Raw genomic sequence first — 24169 nt, 5'->3', positions numbered from 1 at the left:
GCTCAACCATGACAAACCTACGCCACATCACGTCATAGTGAAATTCGCAAATATTAGATGCAAGGATACAGTATTGAAAGCGGCCAGGGCAAAGAAATTTCTCACGTACTACAAGGCAAAAGCATCAGAATTCGTGCAGACCTGTCTACACAGACCTGGAATGAGAGAAAGGGTTGGGGAGCATTTTTAAAGCTCTTTCAGAGAAAAACATGCAGCCAAGGATCCTTTATCCAGCAAGGCTGTCATTCAGAATTGATGGAGAAATAAAGACATTTCAGAATCGCCAGTCACTAACCAATTTTGTAACCACGAAACCAGCCCTACAGGAGATATTACGGGGGTTCTATAAAAGTAAAAAGGCCCCAAGAGTGATACAGAACAGAAAGTCACAGCAATACAAACAAAGACTTTACTGGCAACATGGCAACATTAAAATCATATCTCTCAGTAATCAGTCTTAATGTAAATGGTTTGAACCATCCGATAAAAACGCCACAGGGTTGCAGATTGAAAAAGAAATGACCCATCCATTTGCTTGTCTACAAGAGACTCATTTCAAATCCAAAGATGCATTCAGACTGAGAGTAAGGGGATGGAGTACCATCTTTCACGCAAATGGACCTCAAAAAGAAAGCTGGGTAGCAATTCTCATTCAGATAAATTGGATTTTAAACTACAACTATAGTTAGAGATGCAGAAGGGCACTATATTATTCTTAAGGGAAGTATTCAACAAGTGGATATGACAATTATAAATATATATGCCCCAACAGGGGAGCAGCAAGATACACAAGCCAACTCTTAACCAGAATAAAGAGACACATAGATAAAAATACATTAATAGTAGGACCTCAACACTCCACTATCAGAAATAGACAGAACACCCTGGCAAAAACTAAGCAAAGAATCAAAGGCTTTGAATGCCATAATTGTATTAGTTGACCTCTTAGATATATATAGAACACTACACCCCAGAACCAAAGAATACTCATTCTATTCTAGTGCCCATGGAACATTCTCAAGAATAGACCATGTTCTGGGACACAAAACAGGTCTCAACCGATACCAAAGATTGAAATTATCCCCTGCATATTCTCAGACCACAACGCCCTGAAATTGGAACTCCAACCACAAGGAAAAAATTTGGAAGAAACTCAAACACTTGGAGACTAAGAACCATCCTGCTCAGGAATGACCTCGAGCAAACAGGAAATCAAAAATCAAAATTAAACAATTTATGGAGACAATGAGAATGAAAAACAACAGTCCAAAACCTATGGGATACTGCAAAGGCAGTCCTAGGGGGAAATACATAGCCATCCAGCTCCTCACTCAAAAGAATAGAAAATCTAAAATGCAGTTTTTATATTCTCACCTCAAGAAGTGGAACAGCAACAGAGGGACAGGCCTAATCCACGCACGAGGAAGCAGTTGACCAAAATTAGAGCTGAAATCAAAGCAGAAACCAAGCTACAGTAGAGCAGACTGGAATCAGGACTAGAGCTGGTTCCTTTGAGAGAATCAATAAAAATTGACAGACCACTGGCAAGACTTATCCAAAAGAAAAGAGAAAGGACCCAGATTATTAAAATTATGAATGAAAAAGGAGAGGTCACGACCAGAGCACCACTGAAATTGGAAGGATTATTAGAAATTTTTATCAACAGCTATATGCCAATAAACCAAGCACGCGAAGAGATGGAATCCTTCCTGAAACCTATAAACTACCAAGATTGAAACCGGAAGAAATTGATTCCTTAAACAGGCCAATTAATTATGAAGAAATTGAGTCAGTGATAAACAACCTTCCAAATAACAAAACTCCAGGCCCGGACGGTTTTCCTGGGGAATTCTACCAAAGCATTCAAAGAAGAAATAATACCTATTCTCCTAAAGCTATTTCAAAAATAGAAACAGAAGGAAAGCTACAAACTCATCTCATGAGGCCAAATATTACCTTGATCCCCAAACCAGGCAAAGACCCATCAAAAAGGAGAATTACAGACCGATTTCCCTAATGAATATGGACGCCAAAAATCCTCAACAAGATACCTTGCTAAGAGAATCCAACAGTACATTAAAAGGATTATCCACAATCACGATCAAGTGATCTGGGCATACCTGATGTGGTTCAATATTCGCAAATCAATCAGCGTGATTCATACATTATCAACAAGAAAAGACTCAGGAACCATATGATCCTCTCAATCGATGCCAAAAAGCATTTGACAAAATACAGCATCCTTTCCTGATTAAAACCCTTCAGAGTGTAGGAATAGAAGGTACATTTCTCAATCTCATAAAAGCCATCTATGAAAAGCCTACTGCAATATTATTTCAATGGGGAAAAGCTGGAAGCCTTTCCTTAAGATCAGGAACACACAAGGATGCCCACTCTCGCCACTATTATTCAACATAGTACTAGAAGTCCTTGCAACAGCAATCAGACGACAGAAAGGGATCAAAGGTATTCAAATTGGCAAAAGAAGAAGTCAAAATGTCTCTCTTCGCAGATGACATGATACTCTATATGGAAAACCCAAAGAAGCCACTCCCAAACTAGTTAGAAGTTATAGAGCAATTCAGTCAAACGTGGCAGGATACAAAAATAAATGCTCAGAAATCAGTTTTCTATACACTGAATAACGAGACCGAAGAAAGAGAAATTAGGGAATCCATCCCATTTACAATAGCACCAAAACCATACGCTACCTTGGAATTAACTTAACCAGAGACGTAAAGGACCTTATTCTAGAAACTATAAATCACTCTTTGAAAGACATTGAGGAAGACATAAAAAGATGGAAAGATATTCCATGCTCATGGATCGGAAGAATTAACATAGTTAAAATGTCCATGCTACCCAGAGCAATCTACACTTTCAATGCTATCCCAATCAAAATACCAAGGACATTTTTCAAAGAACTGGAACAAACAGTCCTTAAATTTGTATGGAAACAGAAAAGGCCAATCTCCGGAACTGTTGAAAAGGAAAAAAAGCTGGGGGCATCACAATGCCGGATTTCGAGCTGTACTACAAAGCTGATCACAAAGACAGCATGGTACATGTGGCACAAAAACAGACACATAGACCAATGGAAAGAATAGAGAGCCCGAAAATGGACCTCGGCTCTTTGGGCAACTAATATTTGATAAAGCAGGAAAAACGATCCGGTGGGAAAGACAGTCTCTTCAAAAATGGTGCTGGGAAAATTGGACAGCTACATGCAAGAGAAGAAACTTGACCATCATCTCACACCATACACAAAAATAAACTCTAAATGGATGAAAGACCTGATGTGAGACAGGGAATCCATCAAAATTTGAGGAGGAACATAGGCAACAACCTCTACGACATCGGCCAAAGCAACCTTTTTCATGACACATCCCCAAAGGCAAGAGAAACAAAAGATAAAATGAATTTATGGGACTTCATCAAGATTAAAAGTTTCTGCACAGCCAGGTGAAAATCAAAAAACTAAGAGGCAGCCTCACTGAATGGGAGAAATATTTGCAAATGACACTACAGATAAAGGACTGGTATCCAAGATCTACAAAGAACTTCTACTAATTACGAGAAAAACAAATAAACAAATCAAAAATGGGCTGAAGATATGAACAGACACTTTTCCAATGAAGACATACAAATGGCTCGAGACATGAAAAATGTTCAAAATCATTAGCCATACAAAACTAAATCAAAACCACACTGAGATACCACCCACGCCTGTTGAGCTGGCAAAAATAGAACAGCAAGAAACAACAATTGTTGGAGAGGATGTGGAAAGGGGATCCCTCCTCATTGTTGGTGGGAATCTGGTTGGCAGCCACTCTGAAACCGTGTGAGGTCCCTTAAAAAGTTAAAAATTGAGCTACCCTATGATACAGCACAATTTACTGGGTATTTACCCCAAAGATACAGACGAGGAAGAGAAGGGCATATGTTCCCAATGTTCATAGCAGCAATGTCCATGCTAGCTCACGTGGAAGGAGCGAGATGCCCTTCAACAGATGACTGGATTGAGTTGTGGTCCAATATATGACGATGGAATATTACTCAGCTATCAGAAAGAACGAGTTCTCAACATTTGCTACAACATGGACAGCACTGGAGAGATAATGCTAAGTGAAATAAGTCAAGCAGAGAAAGACACCATCATATGATTTCTCTCATCTATGGAACATAAGAACTAGGATGATCAGTAGGGGGAAGGAAAAGGATAAAGAAAGGGGGGTAATCGAAGGGGGAATGAAACATGAGAGACTATGGACTATGAGAAACAAACTGAGGACTCGAGAGGGGAGGGGGTGGGGGAATGGGATGAATGCCGGTGATGGGTAGTAAAGAGGCACTGTTTCATGGTGCACTGGGTGTTATACACAACTAATGAATCATTGAGCCTTACATCGGAAACCGGGGATGTACTGTATGGTGACTAACATAATATAACAAAAAATCATTTAAAAATAAATAAATAAATAAATAAATAAATAAAAGTGAAAAAAAAAAAAGATGTTATTGTCACCATCAATGGACTCATGTATGTTGTTTTTCTCTTCAACTATTCCTTGTGTGATGCTGGAATGGAAATTAAAATATGGCTTCATGACAAAAAAAAAAAAAAAAGATTTCTACATAGAATTTTGAGGGGACACAAACATTCAGTCTATGGAACCATTCTTCCCAGTGTGAGCTGCAGGTGTCCACACATCAGGGCTGTCTTTAGTGGCCTGCTTTGCTGGGATTGCTGCTGACTGAGGGAACTAAGCATTATCTTTAGAGAGGTAGGGCCCCTCGGGGTTCTCTGTTTTATCTGGGCAGCTCCATCCTGGTGTAGGTAGGCCTTCCTGAATTTTCTCTGTGCCAGTTCTATGAGTCCAGACTTTATTCAGTTAGGGAAGACTGTAAATCAGGTGAGTGTCTCATGATTTTATATACCTGAACTTATCTGCTCATGATTTGTAAGTACCAAAATTAAAGTAATTTGATTTGCTCTATTTTCTTCCTTTGTTTAAACTATGAAATTTTTTAGCCTTTTAACAACAAAGTTAAAAAGTAAGGCCACTGATTTTTACTTAAAATTGTTAATGTAAAAAGTTCAAAAGCAAAACTAGTTTTATTTAAAAGATTTGTACTAATGCACTAATATAAAGCAATTCATAAACCCAGTAGAACTTACAGCATGTGGGGTATGGCTTTAGCGGACATACTTTATATAAATATAAGTGTTCAAAAATAGGATCAGAATAATCCACTTCAAATACTTTATTTTAAAAACAACCCAGTGATTTATAGATGAAAGCATTTCATTTCACTTCTTAGGTTAAAAATAAGTTCTACCATTTTATTCTTATTCATGTACATTTGCCTCAACAGGAAGAATACTTTAAAAGAATCTAGAAAAAGAAATTAGCAACTAAACTCAGTAATGCTCATTTATATTATCAGACATAAACATCATGATATCACACGCCATTATTTAGTACCTATTTAGAAACTGGATTTTCTTATTTTGCTTTTAAGAGTGTGGTGTGGCCTCCATTTCCCCCACTTTCATGCACTCCATTACAGTGAACTTCCAAAATTCTAAGGAAGCATCTTCGGGTTCTGCGATGACGGGCGATCTCCTTCGCTGCCCTTCCACCTTCATTTATTGGTGTTCTCTTTAGTAATGCCACAGTCTTTTAAAAATATATCATTATAAAATGATTCTTATTTAACCCTGACTGTCCCAAATACATCTTTTGCCTTTGGAATTTTTCAAACTATTGGACCAAATGTTTCCCTTGATGGGTGAAATATTAAGTATGTGGCCCATTTGTGTTATTATCTAGCAACAGTTTCTTTTTTAATTTAACCATGAATTTTATTTTATTTTATTTTTTATTTTTATTATGTTCAGTTAGCCAACATGTAGCATTTTCTTAAAGTGTGGTCCATGGGTTACCTGTCCCAGAGTCACTTAGAATGCTTGTTTAAAAATATGGATTCCAACAGCCATTACGGTACACTGAGCTCCAATGAGACAGCGCAGGGGGGAGTGAAAGCCAGACAGGCATTGGGCGACTCTGTGCCTCATTGAGGAATTAAACATGGGCAGAAGACATCCTAAGAAGTCGAGAGGCAAAAATGTCATTATATGCATTCTTTGTGCAAACTTGCCTAGAGGAGACAAGATGAAGCGCCCAGATGCTTCAGCCAACTTCTCAGACGTTTCTAAGAAGTGCGCAGAAAGGTGGAGGACCATGTCTACTAAAGAGAAAGGAAAATTGGAAGACAGGGCAAAGGCAGACAAAGCCCATTATGAAAGAAAAATGAAAACTTAATACCCCTTAAAGGGGAAACAAAAAAAGAAGTTCAAGGATTCCTATGCACCCAAGAGGCCTCCTTTGGCCTTTTCCTTTTTTGTTCTGAGTATCCCCCCCAAATCAAAGGAGAACATCTCAGCCTATCCACAGGTGACGTTGCAAAGAAGCTGGGACAGCGTGGAGTAACACTGCCACAGACGACAAGCAGCCTCATGGAAAGAAGGCCGCTCAGCTTAAGGAAAACTATGAAAGGAGATTGCTGCATACCGCGCTCGGGGAAAGCCTGATGCGACAGTAAAAGGAGTCGTCTAGGCCAAAAAAGGCAAGGAAAAGACATAAGACGAAGGAAGAGGAAGTCAAGAGGAAGAGGAGGAGGATGAAGAAGAAGATGACGAATAGCTTGGGGCTAGCGCAGTTTTTTTCCTTGTCTAAAAAGCATGTAACCCCCTATATACAACTCACTCCTTTTAAAGAAAAAGACTGAAATGTAAGGCTGCATAAGATTTGTTTTCAAACTGTACAATGTCTTTTTTTTGTATCATTAACACACTCCCGAATGTGTCTTTTGACAGCCCTGTCCTGGTGGTCTTTTCTGTAGCCACTAACCTTGCCTGGTGCGGTGTGGAGGTGGGAAATTGGCATGGGAATTGGCATGGGTTCTTCTTGGTGCACAGCACAAATTAGTTATATATGGGGATGGCAGTTTTTCTTTTTTTTTTTTTTTTAAGATTTTATTTTTTTAAATAATCTCTACCCCCAGTGTGGGGCTCGAACTCACAACCTCGAGATCCAGAGTTGTGTTCTTCTGGCTGAGCCAGTGGGGCACCCCCAGGGATGATAGTTTTTTCATCTTCACTTGTCTCTGATGCAGCTTCTACGAAATCATTGCTGTTCTGTTAACTAAATACCACTCTGTAATTTAAAAAAAAAAAAGAGTTGCAACCGTTTTGTTGACATTCTGAATGCTTCTAAGTAAATACAATTTGTTTTATTAAAAAAGAAATTAAAAAATACAGATTCCATTGTCCTCTCCAGACTTACTGAATCAGAGTCTCTGTTGACGGGGTGCAGGATATGCCTTTTAAACAAGCAACGCGGATGATTCTGACGCCTGCTGCCATTTGAGATCCACTAGAAGGATGTATTAGAAGCTTGTTTAAAGGTGAAGCATGAGAGACTATGGACTCTGAGAAACAAACTGAGGGCTTCAGAGGGGACGGGGGTGGGGGAATGGGGTAGGCTGGTGATGGGTAGTAAGGAGGGCACGCATTGCATGGTGCACTGGGTGTTATACACAACTAATGAATCATCAAACTTTACATCAATAAATAAATAAAAATTAAAAATTAAAAAAAAAAAGCTTGTTTAAAGGCGACATAGAGTATAACAGAACAGCATTTCACGATGTCAACCAAGTAATAAGGGGCAGCTTTTTTATTTTAAAATGAAGTAGGGCAGAACAGTTTTTCAAGCTTCTTCCAGCCCTAAAATCCTGAGATGACTTTGTTCTTTGCATATGCTCTGGACATTGCAGTTGCGCGGTATTCAGGCTTCTGAGAATGCTCTACTTTAGCCTTTTAAACTGGTTGTAAGTGCTTCTGTGGATGACTGAAAAAACACATGGATTAACTTTTGTTTAATTAAATGCTTTTAGGATTTAAAACTTTATAATGAAATCAAAGATGGTGTTTAGACACTGTATTTGAGTTGTATTTCATTTCTTCAAGGTCTTGGCATTTCAAAGTCAATCTGATGTTGGCTAATTGGGATGGGGGAAGGAGGAGATGCCGTTAACCCATCAAATGGTACATTTTGGGTTACAGATTTACAAAACTTCAGAAGTTAATATCAAAGCTTTATTTGCAACTTTCAAGGGGTGATATTAATGAAAGAAAGCATTTTCTGTGCGCAATATAGACTTAGGGCAACATTAATAATGGTTTAAGTCAAAGTCAGTACTCTTCACTAAAGTTTTTTTTTTTTAAAGACTTTATTTATTTATTTTTGAGAGAGAGAGGAAGAGCACATGAGCTGGGGGAAGGGACAGAGGGAGAAGCAGACTCCATCCCAGGACCCTGGGATCATGACCTGAGCTGAAGGCAGACACTTTAACCGACTGAGCCACCTAGGCGCCCTTAACTAAAGTTTTTTTTAGCAATAAAAGTCATCATTAAATATTTCTCAAAGACAAAATTAAGAAGACAATATGCCTATAGATAATGTAATAACTTCTTAAACCGAAGTATGACATTTTATCAAAAACGTTTGATTTTTCCGTGGAAGATAGCTTAGAGAAAGAAAGTCATAAATGCTTTTCATATTGCTGAGTTAAAATCAGACTGCTTTACAAAAAAAATTGTATTTTTTTGTTGTTATATAAAAGCATAATTTGTTATCTTAATTTTGAGTGACTTGTTTAGAAAAGAGTATTTATTAAAGAACAAAATTCAAAGCAAATAATTTTTCTTAGCGATAAATGCGCAAAATGAAAATTTCAGGGGCAGTAACTTGAGGAGGATGAGATCCAGCTCTCCGATTAATCTTTTGGTGGTCTATCTTGTCAACTAAACATATTCCTTGCTTAATATTAGGAACTGGTTCATTTCTCCTCCTTATAGTTCTGCTCAGAGAGGAAGAGGCAATTTGTATAATCTCCTTTTGACATTTCACTTTGAGGCCCACTGTTAAAGACCCTGTTCTTTTTTTTTTTTAATAGTCTGTATATATGTTTATTTAGTCACAGGAAATTGCGTGCATACTTAATATCAGAGCAGGAAACAGATAAGCAAGTTCCAGTCACCACTTGAGGAGAGAGCATTAGGATGTAATTATCAGACTACCACTAAATGTTACCCAGGGATTGTGCTCCCTTCATGGCAACATAACTCACAGAGAATATAATTCTGCTCACTCACAAAGAAAACAATACCAAAGCTAATACAAATGTGTAAAATTCATATTTCTATAATTTATTGGGGATAAATTCTTGAAAAGAATGCTATTTTAATGCACAAAGTTGTCCAAATTTTAGTGTTATTACAATTGGGGTAGACAGTTACAATGCAAAGGCTGTTTTCATAGGGACAACTGTACTTATGTATGACCTTTCTAAAGTAAGAAACATTGGGTTGAAGCAGGCAGCTTCATTGATACTTCTATACGACAAGTTTTTCTTTTTTTTTCATTTCTTCTTTCCCTCTCTCCCTCTTCCTTTCCTCCTTCCTCCCTTCCTCCCCTCCTCCCTTCCCCCCTTTCTTTCTTCCTTCTTTCCTTTGATCCATCCATCCATCCATCCATCTCATCTAAAGCTATTCAAGAAGAACACAGCAACATGTATATAATTATCTTTCTGACAGTGGGGATATTTTATCATATTCAGAGAATCTAAATGGAATATTGAAAGGATATCTTGTTTTTTGTTTTAAAATTTGTGTGCGTGTGTGTGTGTGTGAGAGAGAGAGAGAGAGAGAGGTCCTTTTGGATAGAAGAGGAAAACTGGATTGGAAAAATATATACACTTACAGCTACCACCTTTTATCTGAAGTGCTTTTGTGTCTACTTCACAAGATATTGTCAAAAATGTTTTGTGCAATTTATAGAAACATTATGACAGTATAGCTTGTATGATCCTACAGAACTGTGATAAACTCTAGGATTAAAAGGACGGAATATAAAGGTAGGTTTGGAGAATGAGAAGAAAAGGATAGTATTTTTGATAAGGAGTCAAATAATCGATTCACTGTATTTTTGAATTCCCAACAAGCTTTGATCTCCTTGGCCCAGAAGATCCAGCAGAAAATTGAATGTGAGCTAGGGCGCAAGTTGAAGTTTGTATGCTATTTTTGACTTGTCATGCCCTTGTGAAAGGTGAGAATATGCAAGGCAAATATTTGCATATTGCACTGAAAGGAAATAAAAAATGCATTGCAACTGAGTCAGTTGGTTGACCTAATGTTTGATTAGAAGTAATTACCCTTTGATTGTTTCATTGCCTATAAATGCTTCTCCTTTGCATTTAACAGTGAAAACTTTGTCACGAAGTCTGTAAGTAGCTTAATGTTTGGCTCTTATGTTCCTTAGGGATGCGGCTTAGTACCTCTCTTCTCTCATGGGGCTATGTTGTTGGCATACCCTAAAGACCAAAAACACTTGCATTTCACTCATTTTTTCTTCAGACACATACTTCTGGAATTGTGTTTAATTGTCCAGTGTTTTAAGGTAAAGGGGATCAGGTATAGGGCTTCTCTAAAAGAATTTTACATTTTGCGTATTCGTTTCTATGGTAGTTGAAATACATTAATATAAGCATAATCAGAAAGGGTCTTATCAGACTCTGCCAGGCAATTTTAGATGTTTGTCGTTGTGATCGTGATTCATTTTTGGCACCGAGTATTATTCTTTCTATCACCAGTGAGTGGGAGGACAGACTGAATGTTTAAATGATGTGTTTGGACCCCACATAAATCAACCGTTGCTGTATTCCTGGGAATTTTAACTCTTTAATGTAGTTAAAGAGACAAAAAGAGAGTTAAGTCATCCCAAAACACATGTTAGTCTGGACAAGCCAAACTGAAAACAATCGAACTCCAGCAGCCAGTGCCATATTTACAATGTAAGGACTGATACAGTTTCACCAAAACATCATCACTTTATATTAGATTAATATCATTCATTTGAGTCTAACTGGCTTTATATTTTTGCTTTGTATATGTGTTAGGCTTCTATAGTTATATAAAACTCTTAAGTATAAGGAAAGTCATTCTTAGTTTTATGTGGGTACATGTAAATATGTAATGTAATGTAATGTAATAAAAATAAATTTCAGGTAATATTTAAGTAATGTAATAAAAATAAAACTCTTTAGAAGAGTTTTTGTCCTTGAATGATGTCAAAGATAAACACAGTGGGCATTACTTAAAATGGTGAAAACAGAGTTTATTTGGTAACTGGCAGGGAAAGAGCTGAGCTCTTTCTAGTTGTGCACGTATTCTGATAAGTGCATAGGTGACTGGACCATGAAAAGGGGGAAAACAGTGGAGGCCTGAGCAGAGTCAGGGAAGGGAAATATTACAAAAAGCAGAAAAGGGGTTGGTTCATGTGTATCTGGGCTTGCTAACTGGCATTAATTAAAGTTAGGTCCCTACCCTTCCACAGATACCAGGAGACAGGTATGGGCTGGAAAACAGTAAATTCTTTTGGCAGCCGTAAGTTTTCTCAGGCAGGCACTTTATAGGATACTAGTGTCACCCTAGGGGTGTGGCCTTGAGCTATTAGAAGTGTGTTAATATTGGTTCAAGTCTTTATAAGCCAAGGTCGAGGCCTAGTTGAGAAGAGGGCTCCAAGGAGCCTGGCTAGAGGTTGGTCAAGGGGAGGCTCTGAGTTCCAGAGTGGCAGTATGCCCTCACTTTCTTGTGATAAATAGTCACTGCTATACATTAACCGTTGTAGAGAGAGCTTGATTTTAAAATCTTAACTGAAGAAAAATATGAAAAATTATGCTGCTGTGTTTCAGGGCCGGGATCTGGACTGTAAAATTCAGGAATATAAAGAAGCTGGCAAAACCTTTCCAGAAAGTCAAATAATAGAATGGTTTATCCAGCTGTTGCTAGGAGTTGACTACATGCATGAAAGGTATGTTCATTTGTTACTGACAGACACAATTTTGACAGTCATATCTGAACTTGAAAAATGAATTTTTGGAGGTGGAATTGAAAGAAAGCAAGTCCAAAGCTAAATGACTGCAGTTAAACATCTATAGTATGCTTTCCCATGAGGAAACTGTTTGAATGATTCAATATAGAAGATTTACTTGAATAGCCATTTTTTGTTGTTCTAGAAATCAGGTTGGCCTTGAATACAAGACAGAAACTTGTATTAAACACATTCTCATATATCTGATCATATCCTGTGATTGTAAGCAATTCTCAGATACCTTTAGCATGCTATGGCTTTATTGTATCTTTCAACAAGCTTGAGCTATTAATATCTAGCATGCTCTAAATGAATTTCATAGTCACCTTATAATGTGTCAGTGTCACATTCCAACATGAGCTAAGTGATTGAGGAAAAAGATATTTGTGGGCCTCAGGGAGATAAATACTCAGACCAAAAGTCAGTTTTGACCTGAAGTATCTGATACAGAAGGTCAAAGTATGTTTTATGAATTCAGTTTTCTATAATTTGCAATTATAATCTCTGGCTTAAAAATGTATTTAGAAAGCTTTTAATTGTATTTTCTACAGGTCAAAAGTAATGATTTTTGAATGTTTTAGAGACCCATTAATTGGTATGACCACATTTGAAAAGATGAGCATACAGAGACAAAAGTAGATACTATGAGATGTCCATAGTACATCTTTCAATTTAGGAGTGTGTGGAACATTGTTCTTGAACAAAGGTTGAAATTTAGAGAGTACATCAAGGTCTGGCTATCCATGGGTATCAGACAGCTCAAATGTGTTGTCTTTTTTTCCTGAATGCATAAAAAGTAACCAGATTGTACTGAGCTTTTCCACGTATCTTCTAAACACACGCTGGATGATACAGATAGGCACTGATTTATTGGCAACTCATAGCAGTCTTCTGAATGACGACAGACTATCCTAAGAAACAGTGATAAAAGAATATCAAATAATCTTTTAATAAACTACCCGAGGCTGCTGAACATAGGGCGTATGTGTGTATAGCTATATTGGTATCTCTTTTCTTTTCTTTACTAGTCCATGGCATGTGTGTTAGCTGATACATAAGGAGATATGTATGTATATGTCACATATGTACATGTCACCTTCACATATAAAGGTGACAACTTTTGTGTTCTGTGTGCAGAATATAAAACTGAAATCTAGTTGATTTAGGAGCCCAGATATTTGCAATATATTTGGTATGCTTAATAGTTGAAGTAAATGAGTTTAAAATAATCCTTCAGAGAGAGGATTAAAATTTTTTTTAATCCTTCAGCATTTTAAGAAAGTCATTAAATGGGGCTAAATGTTTGGGTGTTTGTGTATCTGTGTTCTTGAAATACCCTCCTTTATGATTCAGGTAATAAGTGATGGTGCTTATTTATTATGTTATTATAACCAATTATTATAAAAGTTTTCTATATAGACAGACAAATTTCAGTTTGGAAAAATGTTTGATGGTACTTCCAAACCTAAACATCCGAATGCCTGTGGCCCAATAATTCTCTTCCTTAGATGAAAAATGAGTACCTGTGTCCAACAAGAGACATGTACAAAATGTCCATAGAAGGCTTATTTGTAGTAGCTGAAACACTGAGAAATGTCCATTTAGAGTAGAATGGTTAAATAAATTGTGGTATAGTCTTACAATGGAATACTACTCTGCAATAAAAGAAGAACGTACAATTGGTGTGCATGACTGGATGAATCTCAGAGACATGATGGATGAAGAAGCTGGATGCTAAAGAGTGCATACTATGTGACTCCATTTACATGAAGTTCAAAAACAGGCAAAACTAATTTGAGATTAACCCAATCTCAGAATAGAGATTAATCTTTGAAGGGGATTTTGACTGGAAGAGGGCATAAAGAATCTCCTGGGATGCTGGAAGTGTTCTGTATTTTGACCCAAGTGGATGATTACAAGGGTGATAAATTCATCAAGATTAAGAGTTATGTATTTTAATGTAAATTATACTTTAATTTAAAACAAATGATAAGAATGCCAAGAAAAGTACCCTTTAAGTGCTATAGGAGATCAGAAGAGAGGTAATTATGCTGCTTGGGAGAATCAATGAAGGTCTTGGAAGAAACAACATTTGACCCAAAGTAGGTTTTGAATAAGGTGAAAGATGAGTCTTAGCTTTCCAGAGTTAGCAAAAGCACAGAGCTGGGGAATCATGGCACTTTTAGAGTGAATGATGAGTATAGTTCAGTGGGAATGGCTCTTGGGGTACATGAATGAAGTTGTGAGGAAAGGTAGGTTGACATCAAGTTGTAGAGGGCTTTATTCTGTAATATAGACAATAGTGCCACAGAAACCTTTTGAGTGGAGCTATGATCAGAGCTTCAGGAAGACTGGATGATAAATTACAGAGGGGAGAGAGGGGAATTTAGTATATCAGTCTGAAACCTTTTATAATATCCATGCATGAGGTTGTAGGACCTGAAACAATATGACAGCAGTGGGCAGGACATGGAAGGATGACAGTTAACTTGATAAGTTCAAATGACTGAAGTTACATTACATCAATATGTAAGATGTGATAAGAGAAGGTCAAGGATGAATCCAAGTTTCATCACCCAAGGGTGAGTGAGAAGTTGGAAAGATAGATTTTAAGCAGTGGTGCTGAGTTTAATGGTGAATATCCTGGGTGAAATATGGAGAGAGAATGAGACAGGGAAAGAGGAGGAGGCAGGGAGGGAGGATGGCAGGGAGAGAGGAAGAGAGAGAGAGACAGAGAGAAGAAAGGGAGGGAGGGAAGGAAGGAGAAAAGAAGGAAGGAAGGGAAGTAGGAAAGAAGGAAGGTGGGAAGGTGGGAAGGAAGGAAGTTAGTTAGTTACAAGCAAGGCCCTAGATATCGGGAAAATATCAAAACTTGTCTGTTTGAATTCCTCCAATACCAGAACTGTGAAACAAAAACTAAAGTGTAAGAAGGTTATCTGGGGGTGATTTCATGAAACAGAAACCAGTGAGTGGGGAGAGTGAGTGAGATGGGGAAGTGAGAAAAACCATACAGGGCATATTACTGAGCTGGTTGCTGCTGTGGGAAGAGGGATCTAGAGGAAACATTCATCTATATATTTTAGGTTTGGGGATCCTCTTTTTGCATTCTTTCAGAGCTTTTATGAAAATTCTTGCCCATCTATAACTATTTTCTAGCACTATTATGAATTTCCTGTTGAAAAATTCCTCATATTTCTGGGAGTTTGGGTGGAAAGGGGAGGCAGTTATCACTATCTTTTTTTTGTTTTGTTTTAAAGATTTTATTTATTTATTTGACAGAGATAGAGACAGCCAGCGAGAGAGGGAACACAAGCAGGGGGAGGCGGAGAGGAAGAAGCAGGCTCCCAGTGGAGGAGCCTGATGTGGGGCTCGATCCCAGAACACTGGGATCACACCCTGAGCCAAGGGCAGACGCTTAATGAATGAGCCACCCAGGTGCCCCAGTTATCACTATCTTGATCGAATCTCTAGACTATTTTTTTGTCAGGTTTTTGGAGTGTAGTTGACACACAATGTTACATTAGTTTCAGGTGTACAACATAGTGATTCTACAAGTTTATGCATTATTCTCTGCTCACCACAAGCAATCTCCAGAATAGTTTTTAAATGGAAAAATGCTATATGTTATTCCTGATCAGGAATAGTCATCTACTATTCACTTGTTAGTTTTCAATATTTAATTTGTATAGGTCTAAATATGTCTCCTATAGAAAATAAACTTTCTCCTGGACAAAATAGGAGAAATGGATAAATTCCTAGAAAGCTATAGCCTATCAAAACGGAAGCAGGAAGAAATAGAAAATTTGAACAGACCAATTACCTACAAAGAAATTGAATCAGTAATCAAAAAACTCCCAGCAAAAGTCCAGGACCAGATAGCTTCATAGGTGAATTTTACCAAACATTTATTATTTTTTAAAGATTTTATTTATTTATTTGTGAGAAAGAGAGAGAGAGAACACAAGCAGGGGGAGGGGCAGGCAGAGGGAGAAGCAGGCTCCCCACTGAGCAAGGAGCCCGATGTGGGACTCAATCCCAGAACCCTGGGATCATGACCTGAGCTGAAGGCAGACACTTAACTGACTGAGCCACCCAGGTGTCCTAAACATTTAAAGAAGAGTTAATACCTATTCTTCTCAAACTTTTCCAAAAAATAGAGTAGGAAGGAAAATTTCCAAATTCATTCTATTAGGCCAGCATTACCCTGATACAAAAACCAGATAAAGACACAACAACAACAAAAAAAAGAGAACTACAGGCCAATATCTCTGATGAACATAGATGCAAAAATCTTCAACAAAATATTAGACCGAATCCAACAATACATTAAAAACATCATTCACCACGATCAAGTGGGATTTATTCCTGGGTTGCAAATGTGGTTCAATATTTGCAAATCAATCAACGTGATACATCACATCAATAAGAGGATAAAAACCATATGATCATTTCAATAGATGCAGAAAAATCATTTGACAAAGCACAACATTGATTCATGATAAAAACCCTTAATAAAGTAGATTTAGAGGAAACATACCTCAACATAATAAAGGCTTTATATGAAAAACTGACAGCTAACATCATACTCAATGGTGAAAAACTGAGAGCTTTTCCCCTAAGGTCAGGAACAAGACAAGGATGTTCACTCTCACCACTTTTTTTTTTTTTAAGATTTTATTTATTTATTTGAGAGAGAGTGTGAGCAGGAGCAGGGGCAGAGGGAGAGAATCTCAAGCAGACCCCATGCTGAGCATGGAGCCCGATGCTTCATGCTCGATCTCACAACCCTAAGATCATGACCTGAGCTGAAACCAAGAGTTGCACACTTAACCAACTTAGTCACTCAGGCACCCCCCCCCCAACTTCACCACTTTTATATAATATAGTACTGGAAGTCCTAGCCACAGCAATCAGACAACAAAAAGAAATAAAGGACATCCAAATTGGAAGGAAGAAGTAAAACTTTCACTATTTGCAGATGACATGATACTATAATTAGAAAACCCAAAAGACTCCACCAAAAAACTACAAAAACTGATAAATGAATTCAGTGACGTCAAGGATACAAAAATCAATGTACAGAAATCTGTTGCATTTCTATATAACAATAATGAAGCAGCAGAAAGAGAAATTAAGAAAACAATCCCATTTATAGTTATACCCAGAATAATAAGATAGCTTGGAATAAACCTAACCAAAGAGGTGGAAGACCTGTACTCTGAAAACTATAAACTCATTGATAAAAGAAATTGAAGACAACACAAAGAAATGGAAAGACATTCCATGCTAATGGGTTGGAAGAACAAATATTGTTAAAGAGTCTGTGCTGTCTAAAGCAGTCTACACATTTAATGTAATCCCTATCAAAATACCAAGAGCATTTTTTTTCACAGAACTACAACAAACAATTCTAAATTTGTATGGAACCACAGAAGACCCCAAATAGCCAAAGCAATCTTGAAAAAGAAAACCAAAGCTGGAGGTATCACAGACTTCAAGTTATATTACAAAGCTGTAATAATCAAAACAGTATGGTATTGACACAAACAGATCAATAGTACAGGACAGAAAGCCCAGAAATAAACCTACAATTATATGGTCAATTAATCTTTGATAAAGGAGGAAAGAATATCCAATGGGAAAAAGACAATCTCTTCAACAAATGGTGTTGGGAAAACTAGACAGCTACATGAAAAGTAATGAAGCTGGACCACTTTCTTCATCATACACAAAAATAAACTCAACATGGATTAAGGACCTAAATATGAGACCTGAAATCATAAAAATTCTAGAAGAAAGCACAGGCTGTAATCTTTCTGACATCAGCTGTAACATCTTTCTAGATAAGTCTCCTGAGGCAAGGAAAACAAAAGCAAAAATAAACTATTGGGACACTTCAAAATAAAAAGCTTCTGCACAGCAAAGGAAACAATCAACAAAACTAAAAGACAGCCTATGGAATGGGAAAACATATTTGCCTATGACATATCTGATAAAGGGTTAGTACCCAAAATCTATAAAGAACTTATACAACTCAACACCCAAAAAACAAAGAATCCAATTAAAAAATGGACAGAAGACATGGACAGACACTTCTCCAAAGAAGGACATACAGGTGGCCACTGTTGGCCACATGAAAAGATGCTCAATATCATTCGTCATCAGGGAAATGCAGATCAAAACCACTGTAAGATATCACCTCACACCTGTCAGAAAGTCTAAAATCAAAACATAAGAAACAATAAGTGTTGATGAGGATGTGGAGAAAAAGGAACCCTTGTGCACTGTTGGTGGGAATGCAAACAGTACAGCCACCATGGAAGACAGTGTGGAGGTTCCTCAAAAAATTAAAAATAGAACTACCCTGTGATCCAGTAATCACACTACTGGGTATTTACCCAAAGAGTAAAAAAATGCTAATTCAAAGGGATACATGCATCCCTATGTTTACTGCAGCATTATTTACAGTAGCCAAATTATGGAAGCAACCTAAGTGTCCATCTATAGATGAATGGATAAAGAAGTAGTGGCATGTGTGTGTGTGTGTGTGTGTGTGTGTGTGTGTGTGTACACAATAGAATATTATTCAGCCATAAAAAGAATTGAAATCTTGCCATTTGCAACCACATGGATGGATCTAGAAAGTATAATGCTTAACGAAATAAGCCAGTGAGAAAAAGACAAATACCATATGATTTCACTCATATGTGGAATTTAAGAAACTAAACAAACGAGCAAATAAATAAGGAGAAAGAGAAAGAGAGAGAAAGAGACAAATGAAGAAACAGATTCTTAACTATAGGGAGCAAACTGATGGTTACCAGAGGGGTAGTGGGTGGGTAGGGCATGGGTGAAATACGTGATGGGAATTAAAAGTACACTTATTTTGATGAGCACTCAGTAATATATGGAATTGTTGACTCACTATATTGTATACCTGAAATGAATATAATACTGTATGTTAACTATACTGGAATTAAAAATTTTTAAATAATTAATTAAAAAAATAAAGAAACCATCTTAATTATCTGTTCTTAAAGCAATTTAAATCCAAAAGAATGATTCTATTAGCTTATAACATAGACAGTTAGAAATAATGATTTATAAACCTAAGAATATTCCGTTTATTAAAAGCTACCTTGAGAATAGGACACTAAAACTCTTCCTGCTGAATGAAGTCATGTTGTACGAACAAAAAACCCCAATCTCAGTGGCTTACAACAGCAATTTCTTGCTCATGTTGCATGTTGGCAGCTGCAGAGCAGCTGCAAGTCAGCTCTACCTTTCCTCCCATTCCAGTACCAAAACTGAAGGAGCAGCTCCCAGGTGGGACGTGCTGTTCTCATGGCAGAGGGAAAGGCAAGAGAGCTAGCAGATACACTCAATGGCTCTTAAAGGTCCTGCTCAGACATGACAATTTCCCCATCTGCTCACATGCTATTGACCAGAGCAAGTCACATGACAAAGCCCAATGTCAAAAGAGTTGGGGAGCCTATTCTTCCTGAAGGGAACACTTCCTGCAAGTCACAAGAGATGTGACTATTTGGGAACAAGTATACAGCCTACCACAATGCTTCATTCAGCTTTCAAATCACATCTTTCAAACCATAGCCAATAAAAATAGATCTACAAAGCATTATTCCAGCCTTTTCCTCATATATTAAAATGTATCTTGAAAATTACATAGCTTGCATGAGTTACAAAGATTACCTTGGAAACAACACATGTGAAGAAGTTAGGTTTTGCTCCTCTGTTGCTAATGCCTTGCAAATTATTTTAGTGCAGGTGATGGTTAATTTTATGTGTCAGCTTGAGTGGGCCACGGGGTGTCCAAATTAAGCATTGCTTCTGGGTGTGTCTGTGGGGATGTTTCTGTTGAGATTAGTATTTGAATCCATGAACTCAGTAACTTAGATTGCCCTCTCCAATGTGGTTGGCCACCGCCCAATCCCTTGGGGGCCTGAATAGAACAAAAGGCAGAGAAAGGAGGAATTTGCCCCCTTTTTGCTGCCTTGAGCTGGGATTTATCTCATCTTCGCTTGTCCTTAGACTAAGACTTAGACGGTCGATTCCCCTGGTTCTTAGGTCTGTAGATTCAGACTGAGTTATGCTACCAGCTTCCCTGGGTCTCCTGCATGCAGATTGTGGAATTTCTTGGCCTCCATGATTGTATGAGCCAATTCCTCATCATAAACCTCCATATCTATCTATATCTAAATCTATATCTATATTATAGCCTATTGGTTCTTTTTCTCTGGAGAACCCGGACTAATATAGTACACCAGCACAGGAGATCAAGAAGACCCTGGAGAAGCTAAGAAAAATGAAGTTACAGAAGAAATAAAGATTCTGTTTACTCCTTTAGAGCTGTCCTATACTTACTTTGATGTGGTTTATTTATATATTTATAATATGCTAAATATATAGCATGTGGCATAAACACTTATAATGATGCCAAAAGCTAAATATACTCACAGTTCACTATAAGCTATCTTGAGAATGTAGCACTAAAACTCATTCCTCCCTGTGGGCCGGAACCTCTGGCACAGAGGGATGTAAGTTTTTTAAAGGTGTTTGTGTTCTGAGACTCCTTACCAACTCCCTCAAGCTCCATAGGCTGGTCCAGTATTTGAGGGACTTTGGAACCTTGGACAAAGCTAGAACCATCCAGTCTCTGAATGTGCAATCCTGTAGCCTTTCTTCTCTTTGGTCCAATTAATTGGCTAATGTTTGAAACATCATCTTCTCTGGACACCACAGCAGAATTGGTCATAAGGGAATTCCTTGGGGGCAGAATGTCTTGCTCATCTTTTTCCCCCCCAGTCCCAATTTGGAAAGCATTAAACAAAAAAAACAACAAACAAAAAACCCAAACTCATTCCTGTTGAAGAGGGAGGAGTCCAATTAGCCTAGATTTTTTTAGAATGAAGGTCAGAGCAGCCTCTCTGCAGAGAGCCCATTTGCTGGTGATCTTGAGGCCTTGCTGATTTTGGTGCTTTCACAGTGGAGGAGAGACTGGGGCTGGGACACTTTGCCTAAGATGACTACCTCATTACCTGGCAGACCACACAGTTTCCCTGCCAGTTTGGTGAGATATTGTGCTAGAATGGCTCAATATTCCCTGAGAGGTGGCATTAGAATTCATTTTTAATGTAATGGCTCTCAAGAGAAGGACCTACTAGAAATCCAAGTTGGTAAATATGATGGGGGATGGTGGTGTGCTACCACCCCAGGTTCAAAGATGGAAAGAAGCTGTGGTCTTTGTGGTGTTACTGGTGATTTCCTACTTTCTCTCAGTTCCCACTTTTTAAGGATGTCCTGAGGTCACTTTATTTCAAGGAGACTCCCCCGCCCCCAGTGCCAGGTGTAAGCAGCTCCTGCTGTGTTGGCAATAGCTATGTTTGAAGGGGGCCTGACTCTACCCCTCACTTACAACACAGAGGGGTTGTCATGGTCTTGAGGGCCTACAGCACCAGTGAGGAACCAGGCAGGTACCTCATAGTCTAGGATGGATGCCACAAGACAGAGACCAGCAACAGGGGCCGCCTAGGCCATGATTCACCAAGGAGTTACTGTTTGTGCCAGTACCTTCGGCAAGAAGAGTTTGCAATCCCCCCTGAGACCCTGCCAGATGATGGACAGATGTATGGAGAGGGAGCTGAGGTTTCAGAAATTATGAAGATAAGTGCTTAAGGGGAGATGAAGGTTAAACTGTGCATATCTTTTCCACAGCCCTACTTTGGGTTGAGAGCCTGAGAAACACCTGCTCCATCTACCTTTACAGATTTTTCTTCACTCCCTGTGGTCCTGGAGACTGAAGGATGTAGAAAATGGCCTGACGGAGGAGATGAAGGCAGGAGCTCTGTTATGTATTTGGGCCCGACTGTCATCTAATCTTAGCCAGTCACTTCTCTCTCTTGGGCATCAAGAAACTTAGAAATGAGAAGGACCTACCACTCCTAGAGACATGGTATGGGACATATGAAGTAATAGATGAAGGGCTACTCTGAGCTCTTCAGAAGAAGGGGCTTATATAAGTTACCTATATTACTAGTCACCTTGTTATTTCTTGGATTTGATTTTTGTATACTTCAAAGGAAAAGATAGTAACTAAATATATGACAAGACTTTCTTGCTGGAACTATTTTTGCTTACCATCAGCAGAAAGCCAGTAAATTATACTTAACCCAAATTTACCAAATAATGTGATACCTGGTCTATTATATAAATGTATTAATACATTGCAATGGTGCCAGCCAATTACTTCTTATAACTGTTTTCTTTTTTTTTTTTTTTTTAAAGATTTTATTTATTTATTCAACAGAGATAGAGACAGCCAGCGAGAGAGGGAACACAAGCAGGGGGAGTGGGAGAGAAAGAAGCAGGCTCATAGCAGAGGAGCCTGATGTGGGGCTCGATCCCATAACGCCGGGATCACGCCCTGAGCCGAAGGCAGACGCTTAACCGCTGTGCCACCCAGGCGCCCCTCATAACTGTTTTCTAACATATTGTTTGTCTTTTTCTTAAAATACTTAGTGCTGATTTACATACTTATATATTTATATATGTGAGGACTATCAATGCATTGTTATCTGAAATTCATCTTCTCCTTGGCTAGGTGTCACTGGGTAAGTTTCTCTTGAACATATTACTTATTACAAGTTTATAGTACCCAGTCTCCTGGTCACCTCCCAAGCTCACTATTCCAAATTCTAAACCCTTAGACCCTCAGACCCCCTGGTACTCGTAGCTGGAAGAGAACCAGTACCCTCTCCTCAGATCTCATATCAAGAACTGCAGGGACCACATGAATCAACTTAAGATGCTTTTAAGTGCAAGTAACAGAAGCAGCTTAAATCATAAAGAAAATTGTTTCTCTTTAACAATTCACCCAACAAAAACAACTCACCCAATAAGAAGTGTCCAAGGAGGATGGTGGCTCAGCAGTACTTCCAGTTCCTTCTATCTCTTTACTTCCATTCTCAGCATGGTTAGCTTTTGTAGTTGGGATTGTTCTTTTGTAGTTGCCCCAATGGTTGAAGCACTGCCACATATCACCCACCTCCATACAACAGTAACCAAAATCCAAACAAGGGAGAAGGGCCATATGTCACCCTCTTTTTTCATCTTTTACAAGAGCGGGGAAATATTTCCTACAAGCTTCCAGCAGACTTACGTTTCATTATTAGACAAGGATGTCCACTCTCGCCATTACTATTCAACATCGTACTAGAAGTCCTTGCAACAGCAATCAGACAACAAAAAGGGATAAAAGGTATCCAAATCGGCAAAGAAGAAGTCAAACTGTCTCTCTTCACAGATGACATGATACTCTATATGGAAAACCCAAAAGAATCCACCCCCAAACTACTAGAACTTATAGAGCAATTCAGTAATGTGGCGGGATACAAAATCAGTGCTCAGAAATCAGTTGCATTTCTATACATGAACAATGAGACTGAAGAAAGAGAAATTAGGGAATCCATTCCATTTACAATAGCACCAAAAATCATACATTATCTCAGAATTAACTTAACCAGAGACGTAAAGGATCTATATTCTAGAAACTACAAATCACTCTTGAAAGACATTGAAGAAGACACAAAAAGATGGAAAAATATTCCATGCTCATGGATCGGAAGAATTAACATAGTTAAAACGTCCATGCTACCCAGAGCAATCTACACTTTCAGTGCTATCCCGATCAAAATACCGATGACATTTTTCAAAGAACTGGAACAAACAGCCCTTAAATCTGTGTGGAACCAGAAAAGGCCCTGAATCGCCAAGGAATTGTTGAAAAGGAAAAACAAAGCTGGGGGCATCACGTTGCCGGATTTCAAGCTGTACTACAAAGCTGTGATGACAAAGACAGCATGGTACTGGCACAAAAACAGACACGTAGACCAATGGAACAGAATAGAGAACCCAGAAATGGACCCTCAGCTCTTTGGGCAACTAATCTTTGACAAAGCGGGAAAAAACATCCAGTGAAAAAAAGACAGTCTCTTCAATAAATGGTGCTGGGAAAATTGGACAGCTACATGCAAAAGAATGAAACTTGACCACTCTCTCACACCATACACAAAGATAAACTCCAAATGGATGAAAGACCTCGATGTGAGACAGGAACCCATCAAAATCCTAGAGGAAAACATAGGCAGCAACCT

At 38.2% G+C, this 24169-nt stretch overlaps 1 protein-coding gene and 1 pseudogene across 4 annotated transcripts in view; both read left to right on the top strand.

The window, feature by feature from the left end:
- The window catches only part of NEK11 (NIMA related kinase 11), a 245475-nt gene that overhangs the window by 50813 nt on the left and 170493 nt on the right, over positions 1-24169 (top strand). For all 4 annotated transcript variants that reach the window (XM_040636821.1, XM_040636818.1, XM_040636820.1 and 1 more), the window contains one exon: positions 11821-11939. In XM_040636821.1, coding sequence (XP_040492755.1) covers positions 11821-11939 — 119 coding nt within the window. The remainder of the gene's footprint in view (positions 1-11820; positions 11940-24169) is intronic.
- LOC103679192 lies at positions 4432-7520 on the top strand (annotated as a pseudogene).

Source organism: Ursus maritimus, unplaced genomic scaffold (assembly GCF_017311325.1).
Source record: "Ursus maritimus isolate PB19 unplaced genomic scaffold, ASM1731132v1 scaffold_20, whole genome shotgun sequence".
In the NCBI taxonomy this organism is placed as follows: Eukaryota; Metazoa; Chordata; class Mammalia; order Carnivora; family Ursidae; genus Ursus; species Ursus maritimus.
Note: the sequence above shows the minus strand (reverse complement) of the source record. Positions and strands in the feature narration are given on the sequence as shown.